Consider the following 8,589-nt stretch of genomic DNA (forward strand, 5'->3'; position numbering starts at 1 on the left):
GCATGTACACCCAGACGTGGGGCTGTCTCCCCGGCAGTGGAGGTGTGCACACAGATGCATGCAGCATGTACACCCAGACGTGGGGCTGTCTCCCCGGCAGTGGAGGTGTGCACACAGATGCATGCAGCATGTACACCCAGACGTGGGGCTGTCTCCCCGGCAGTGGAGGTGTGCACACAGATGCATGCAGCATGTACACCCAGACGTGGGGCTGTCTCCCCGGCAGTGGAGGTGTGCACACAGATGCATGCAGCATGTACACCCAGACGTGGGGCTGTCTCCCCGGCTTCGCAGGAAACTTTGCAGTGTGAATCGGAATGAGGTCAGCTCTGGAGCTTCTCATTGCACGCGGTGATTATTATTGCATCGCGTTCCCAGCCAATGGGCGGTGAGGGGGCGGGGTTTGGCACGAGGAAACGTTAGAAACAGCCGGCGATTGGCTGCAGAGAGCCCGGTGAAGGGATAAAGGGACGCGAAGCAGCATAGAGCAGAGCTGTTAGCTGTGTGATTCAGAGCGGCGGCAGTGTACAGTACAGCGGCTGCTCTATGCCATCCAGCCCATGGCTCCTGAGCAGCAGTGAGTGCAGCCCCCGCTCTCCTCACTCTCAGGACACACACCTCTCCTGCCTGCCTGGGATTCTATCACTGCTGGACTGGAGCCCTACAAACTCAGCACAACTAAGTGCTCTGCTCATAAGTGCTAAAGAAAGAGCGATGCCTGCCAGCGGCTGCTGGAGCTGCCAGTGATCGGGAGCAGCACAGCGTGGGCAGCCTCATCAGTGTGGTGGATGCTCCAGTGCCTGGATCAGTGTGCCGGGACACAGCAGCCGGGACGCCCCCCTCGTCACCATGGTGCAGCAGAGCAGCAACGCGGAGAACACGGAGGCATTGCTGGCAGGAGAGAGCACGGAGTCCGGGGTGGGCATCGAGCTGGACATGGCATCTTCTCCCACCCCGGGCTCCACTGCCTCCACCGGGGGCAAAGCTGACGACCCGAGCTGGTGCAAGACCCCCAGCGGCCACATCAAGAGACCGATGAACGCGTTCATGGTGTGGTCGCAGATCGAGCGCAGGAAGATCATGGAGCAGTCCCCGGACATGCACAACGCCGAGATCTCCAAGCGCCTGGGCAAGCGCTGGAAGCAGCTGAAGGACAGCGACAAGATCCCCTTCATCCGGGAGGCCGAGCGGCTGCGGCTCAAGCACATGGCCGACTACCCGGACTACAAGTACCGGCCCAGAAAGAAGGTCAAGTCCGGGGCGTCCAAGCCCGGCGAGAAGAGCTGCAGCAGCCCCGGCGCGGGGAGCGGGACCCCGGGCAGCTGCAGCTCCTCCAAGCCCCCAATGAAGAAGAGCAGCGGCGCCAAGCTGTGCAGCAAGCCGCACTCCAAGCTGCTCCTGGGCAGCAGGGGCTTCTCCGAGCAGCCGTGCATCCTGGACCACCACTCCCTGTACAAGTCCCGGGCGGCCGGCAGCAGCAGCTCCAGCCGGCAGGCCGCCCCGGACAGCAAGAAGCCCAAGCACCGGCTGTACATCTTTGGCGCCCCCGGCTCATCCCCCATGGCCGTGCCCGCCAGCCCCACGCTCAGCTGCAGCTCCGGCGAGGCCAGTGACCCGCTCAGCCTGTACGATGACGGGGCCGGCTCCATGCACAACTCCCCGGACTCTCCATCCGAACACGACGGCTACCCGAGGGCGTCCTCCCCGGCCCCGTCCTCCTCTCACTCCTCCTCCTCCTCCTCTTCTTCGGCGGCGTCCTCCCCCTCCTCCGCATCCTCCTCCTCTTCTTCCTCGGCTTCGGACGAGGAGCTGGAGGACGAGCTGCTGGAGCTGAACCCCAGCCCGGGCTTCGAGAGCATGTCCCTGGGCAGCTTCAGCTCGTCTGCCCTGGACAGAGACCTGGACTTTAACTTTGAGGCGGGCTCCGGCTCGCACTTCGAGTTCCCGGACTATTGCACGCCGGAGGTGAGCGAGATGATCTCCGGGGACTGGCTGGAGTCCAGCATCTCCAACCTGGTGTTCACCTACTGAGCCGGCCCTGGGATCGCACCGTACAGCCTGGCGTCAGCACAGGTACAGCCTGGCATCAGCACAGGAACATGGCACTTAGGGGGCTGCAGCCCTTCAGTCCTGGCACCGTGCAGAGGATTGGCACAAGGAGAGGACTCCCACCTCCTGAGGTCCTTGGAGTGGCGGCTGGGCACCTCCTTACTGGCCACTCAGGGGAGGCTTCACCAGCTGACTGTAATGGATTTGCACGTCTGGAGAAAGGAGGGCACCTTTGGGACTGCCAGCAGCTTTTCCTGCACCCATCCATGAGAAGAGATGGACACTGAGACAAGGACACTACTTTGGCAAGGAGGAGCGACGTTGTTACATATTTATGTGGTACCTGGGGGGCTCTTTTACAATGTGTTTCTCAGAATCGTGATGGTGTCGGATTATTTCACTGGTGGGTTAATAATATAGCATGTTCTCCTGTCTATCTTTTAAGGTTTCTGTAAGACTGTTGAACAGTTTTAGTGTTAGGATAATCTACAGCCGATAGGTGGCGCTATGTTTGATTCCTAAGAAAATCACCAGCTTTTTTCTCATTCTTAACTCTTTTTTAAGGATTCAAACGCAACTCAAATCTGTGCTGGACTTATCTAATGATTCAGGACCAAATGATTCTCCTCAGAGTATGTATGTGTTCTTCTTAGTACTCAGTAATGTACATGGACAGACTGTTCGTTTTTGGGTTCCCTTTCTCATTGGTGATCCATATTGTTGACCCCCTTCTTGTATATGTACTTCAGCCCCCATTTTCTATGTGGACCTATTTATACTGGCCAAACTTCTCCTTTTTCTGTTTCCTTTTTGTTCCTTTCCCACACCATTTTTATGTCTCCTTCACTGAAGGGCTAGAGTTTTAACTTTTAATTTTTTATATTTAAATGTAGACTTTTGACACTTTTAAACAAAAAAAAAAACAAAACAGAAAGAAGAGAGATGAAAAAAAAAACGTTTGATTATTTTCTCAGTGTATTTTTGTAAAAAATCTATAAAGGGGGGTGTTTTAACCGGTGTCAATTACAGTTTTGAATGACCTGTGATACTACAAACAGGGGAGGCTGGTTGATATCTCCACCAAACAGTAATAATAAGAAAATACCACCAGCCTTGTACTTACTCCATGTTTACACACTTCAGTCTGCAGGCTTCTTAAAGTCACAGCATCCCTTCCAGCCTAGTGCACTCAGTCACACCTCCAGAGTATTCCTCATACACTGTATATCGGTTGAAAACTTAAAAAAAAAAAAAAAAAAAGTCTTTGTATAATAATCTTGTGTAGTATTTATATAGCTCTTTATAACTCTACTTCAGAGGGGTTTCTTTTTTTATTATTGTGCCGCCATCTCCTCTGCGGAATAGTTGGCAGCACGTTGGGTTTGGCACTGTTAATGCTTCAAGGAGGAGAGGAACAATGTTAGTTGCCTGTTTCCAGTAGGTAAACGCAGGGGTAGAACATTGAGCCACACTTGTGTTTTTTTTCTTAGAACTCCACGTCAGTCTCCTGTTATTATCAGAGGCTTGCTTTTTTTTATTTTTCTTACCCTTATAGGGGGTTATGCGAGCCAAGTCTGTATTCAATGCTTTAAAGCAACCAGTGCACATTCTAAGCAAAAAAAGGGATCCTGTAGCTTTAACTTCTAGACCACATATTTGCACTTTTTTATAATACAAAAAAAATAAATAAATAAAACCGTGCCGTTTAAACCACTGGACCTATCTAAATGCCGATTTGAGTTCGCGACACTATGTACTGCATTTTCATTCTTGTATTTGACTATTTAATCCTTTCTACTTGTCGCTAAACTATGATTGTTTTAGTCTCTTTTGGGCATGATGATAGCATATGTATTCAGGTTTCTAGCTATTGTGTTTTAAGATGGGGAAAAAAAAAGAAAAAAAAAAACAAGAAGGTGAAAACATCTTTGTACTTTTAAGTCTATTATAATAAGCAAAAAAAATGTCAAAAAAAAAAAAGATTGTGTGTTTTATGTATGTATTACATGACAGGCACTAGGACTTCTGCCGGAGCAGGCAGCTCTGTTTTTAACCTGATTTTTTTACATTTTTTTGTAATTCATCCTGTGCAATATGCCGTGTAAAATACTTTTGTCTAACCATCAATCCACAATACAAAGATTTGGGGCATACCTTGATGCCAGCTAACCATGGTTATTTCACTGCCTGTCAGATTGTTGATATTCTTCTGTAAATAACTTTTTTTTAAAGGAAATAAAATCAGCTGGAACTGAACCCTTAAATCTGATTGGTTTTGCCTTTATTGTGTGTTCCTATGTGGAAGATGCTCAGTCTTCCCAGAGCTGGGACTGTTGCAGGGGAGGCGCCAGGAACTGAAGAGCACTGCATTGGTCCTGGCGCTTAGGAAAAAAAAATCCAAAATGTAACACCATGACTTCTATTCTGAACACGTACAGCGCAAGTAGGGAAATAAAATCTTGGCAGGCCATTCTTTCAAGTAATGAGTAAGTGTCACAGCTTGTTCTGTCTAGGAAATTTCGAGGAATACTGTATGCAGACTGATAACCTCTTTGTTTCTTCAGGAAAATTAGAGTGTACGGTAAAACAAATTATCTGAGAAAAACATAATTAAAAAAAAAAGCATGAAGGGAAATTATTTATATTAGTAGATTATTTTTTTTGCCTTTTTGATGTAATTTAGCACCCCGTAGAGCCAATTTTTAGATATATTATTACTATTCATTATGAGTCTGGTACAGATGCAGTAAGCGTACAATCCAAGTGATCGATGGTAAGCTCCTGCCACTCTGGTGTACGACGTCTAGGAAGACAAGATGTATGGATAGCCTTACCTTCTGAACCTTCCAAACCTATGTGACATTGTATCCCTTTGTGGACTCGTGGACTGCCTTACAAGTAATACACCATCCAGCTTTGAGCTCTACCCTTTCGCCCTTTGAAAAGCTAAAGAAACGGGTTTGTCATCGAGAGCTGACCTTGATGTCTGCAGCTGAAATTCGATGCTTTTCGTTTTCCTAGAAGTCCTGCCAGACATGATTTGTGCACCACGACTGTGTGAGCAGTGGTGCAGTCTGCTTGTGTACCACACCGCTCTTACACACACTAGAGCTAGAATGCCTTGTCATGATTTCCCAGAATTCCTCTCTGCCTCCTGTTTGGAGATGATCTAACAAAAAATGCTGCAAAATAGTTTCACGGGTAAACAAAATCATTCATTGTGGCAAACAGTGTGACCCAAAACAAGAACTTGACAGGCAAGGGTAGATCACATTCTTTAGGGCTACCCCTTTAAATCACCTGGCTACTATGGGGGGAATAAATGAATACGAGTCTAGGAAAAGCAACTACCTCCATGCCTTATTAGTGCATATGGATGTCCTACTGCTCTGAACTCCTCTTCTGGAAGCCCAAGAAGATAACGGATTAGTAAATGGGACTCACATTCTGGTACCATGTGATACTCCATATTTTGTGCAGCAACTGCTACAAAGGAGATTTATTGCTAGATGAAACTTTCCCTGATGATATATGCTAATCAATATCGGTTTCTGGCCTACTGTTTAGAGAACGGCTAGTCCTGATGATACAACCACTTTAAGGCCATGGTCACACACTCAGTATTTTACATCAGTATTTGTAAACCAAAACCAGGAGAGGAACAATGAGAGGAAAAGTATAATAGAAACACGTCACCACTTCTGTATTTATCACCCACTACTGGTTTTGGCTTACAAATGCTGATGTAAAATACTGAACGGGTGAACGTGGCTTTAGGCCCAGTTTCTCGGGCCAGTCACATCGGCAAGCTACAGCTTCATGTGCTCTTCCACATTGCAGACAGGTACAAGGGATATCGGGAATTAAAAATAGTGGTGTTTATTAAAGCAGAGGAGACTAGTGCACATTTTTTTTCACACCGTTGAAAATTGCTCATGTGTACTAACTCGTTACTTCCATTGGTAAGTGTGCAGTCTGTTGGACACGCAGCACACTATCTGGATGTACAAACATGCGAAGGTAGCCTTAGGACATATCTACATGCGACAGCAGGGGCGGATCTATAGTTGTAGCAGGGCAAAAAATGCTGGTAATTGCTGGGCACTAATGCAATGCCATCCACTGTGACACCCTTCTTACTCATCACGGCGGGCAATTGTGCCCCCTGTGACACCCTCCCCATTTGTCAATCCCAGACCTTCTTGCAGTGCAGCCTGCTCTGTGCAAAGTGCTACAAGAGTGGGCAGAAATCCAGGGGATCTGGTAATGATGAAAGAGGGACAGTGGGTTGGGGGGATGGTTACAGATCCTTGGCTCTGCCTCTTCTCGTTATGCCACTCCATGGCAGATGTGTTGCAGGAATTTTTGCATCTGTCCTGTTATTCTGAATAATTCTTGCAGAAATCCATGCACAGGCCAAAACTACTTAATTTAGATGAGTAACACTGATTTTCAGTCTCAGAAATTTCTGCAACAAATCTATGAGTGTGAATATTTAGTATTGAGGCTGAAATCAGAATTAGTATTTTTTTCTGCATCCACTCCTGACTTTTGCTTAAAAATCTGCACCAAAACCTATATGATTCCAGGAGTTGCAAAAAATATAGATTTGTAATTACCAGATTTTGGTATATTTTGCAATATTTTCCTGGTCTAAGTACAGTTGACATGCATATATGTTAGTATTAGTGCACCCACATACGCTCCTGTACCATATTGCATGCATAAACAAGAAGGAGATACACAAGAAGGTACATTTATATATTAGCATGTAACTATGCATTTTATGAGTGAAGCATTTAGAGTTGTAAGAGAATATGTGGCCTTTAATTACACATCTAGTTATACCATTGTGAAAGTTAAAGAAAAAACTGAAGATTGCTTTGAATCTAATAAACCCAAAGTAAGCAGGCACCACAAAGAGATTAATAGAGGAGAGGTCAGAAGGTGCCATAAATGCTTCCAGCAGCACCAACAGCTGCAGTCCTTCTGCTGTGATAAAAGAAAGATCACATGAAGTAAGAAGGTGGAATAAATTGGAGGTAACAACGAGGACCCATAGGCCTTCTAGTTCATAATCTGACTTATATATGTGCCAGGGAAACTATAAGCTAAATATATAGAATATGCTGAAACTACATTCACATTTTCCAGAACAAAATATGAAATTCTTAACAGTGGACAATTTGTTCTTAGCTGGACATCATAACCCAGTCTGTAAACGTCAGCGTTCATAGCTGCCAATCTGCATTTAATGGGGAACATTCCTTTTTATCACTCTGAAGACATTTCAATCAGACGCTGCACTCGGGATGGATTTCTTACGGCCTTCCGTGACACTGCTGTGGTTTTCATTGAGCACTCCCAAAATCCACACTCATTTTTTTTTAAACACGCTGAGGTTTTTTTCTGTTAATACCTTAATTGCTCTTAAATGTTTTACCATTTGCTGCTGGTTTTATTCCTGTGGGTTGAATCCAGGCTATCCAGGTAGGAATACATGTACAGATACATTGAGTATTCAATCTAAGCACTTGTGATAAAATAATATGAAATTAATGAAGGAATCCAGTCTCCAGGAATTATCACCTATCCACTGGATGGGTCAAAATTGTTAGCTCCTATACCCAATGAATGGAGCAGCACAGTGTTTGCACAACAGGCCTCTCCATTCAGATCTTCCTGGCCGCAGTCATATGACCAGAGGCGAACAGAGGACATTGTTCCCCTATTTGGGGGATCAGCATCAGGACACACTGGTCTAACATCCATCACCTATCTAGTGAAAGACCATCTTGAAGGTATCCCTTGTGTTCAACTAGTTCTCTTGGCCAATGTAAATCACTTATTCCACTCCATACAACTGTATAGTTGTACCTACTTAAAGTGATTGTCCGTTTATATAACATTGATGACATCCATAGTCTAGGTCATCAATATTTGACAGTGGGGGTCCAACACCCTTAATACCCATGTCCAGCTGCTAGTGGCCGCAAAGGCGGTGGTTGGATGTAAACATGAAACGGAGCAGCACTGTGCAGCTCTCTCTAGTGTGCAGCTCTCTCCTGTCCTGCGGATCAGCCCCTTTTCAAGCGAATAGTAACTAGCATGCAGTACCCGGCATTGGCCCCTACACATTAAACTCAGCTTCTTAGTGCTGCTCTCTCATTTTCAAATCCAGCCGCTGGAGCTAATGCCTGCTGTTCAATGGGCGAGAGGGTGTCAAACCCACACCAATGTAATATTAATGACCTATCCTAAGAATTGGTCAATATCACTTGCCCGGAGATGAGATCCCCTTTAAAAGTATTATCCAGACGTCAAACATTAATCTTGTATTGTTAAGATAGGCAAGTAATGTTTGATCTGTTGGGGTTGAACCCCCATTCTCTGCCAAATAGCAAAATATAGAAGCCAAAGCCATCATTAGGGTACTGGTACTGCTGTAAAGGTTTTCTGTTAAAATACAGGGTTTGTGAGTAAAACAGCAATTGCCCCACAAGAGTCAAGAAGTAGTGAGTAGAAAAAGAAGCAAAGCAG

The 8,589-nt window shown here is 46.0% G+C and overlaps 1 protein-coding gene across 1 annotated transcript; it reads left to right on the forward strand.

The window, feature by feature from the left end:
* Positions 1-450: 450 nt before the first annotated feature.
* Positions 451-4,313, forward strand: SOX4 (SRY-box transcription factor 4). Its single transcript, XM_073678845.1, has one exon. It carries the CDS (start codon positions 850-852, stop codon positions 2,029-2,031), a length of 1,182 nt encoding a protein of 393 aa, XP_073534946.1. The 5' UTR covers positions 451-849; the 3' UTR covers positions 2,032-4,313.
* The last annotated feature ends 4,276 nt before the right edge of the window (positions 4,314-8,589 follow it).

Source organism: Phyllobates terribilis, unplaced genomic scaffold (assembly GCF_046119375.1).
Source record: "Phyllobates terribilis strain yellow unplaced genomic scaffold, ASM4611937v1 Scaffold_4__5_contigs__length_816908805, whole genome shotgun sequence".
NCBI lineage: Eukaryota > Metazoa > Chordata > Amphibia > Anura > Dendrobatidae > Phyllobates > Phyllobates terribilis.

Coding starts and splice junctions, on each gene's coding strand:
- SOX4 (XM_073678845.1), top strand. CDS start 850: ATGGTGCAGCAGAGCAGCAACGCGGAGAACACGGAGGCATTGCTGGCA.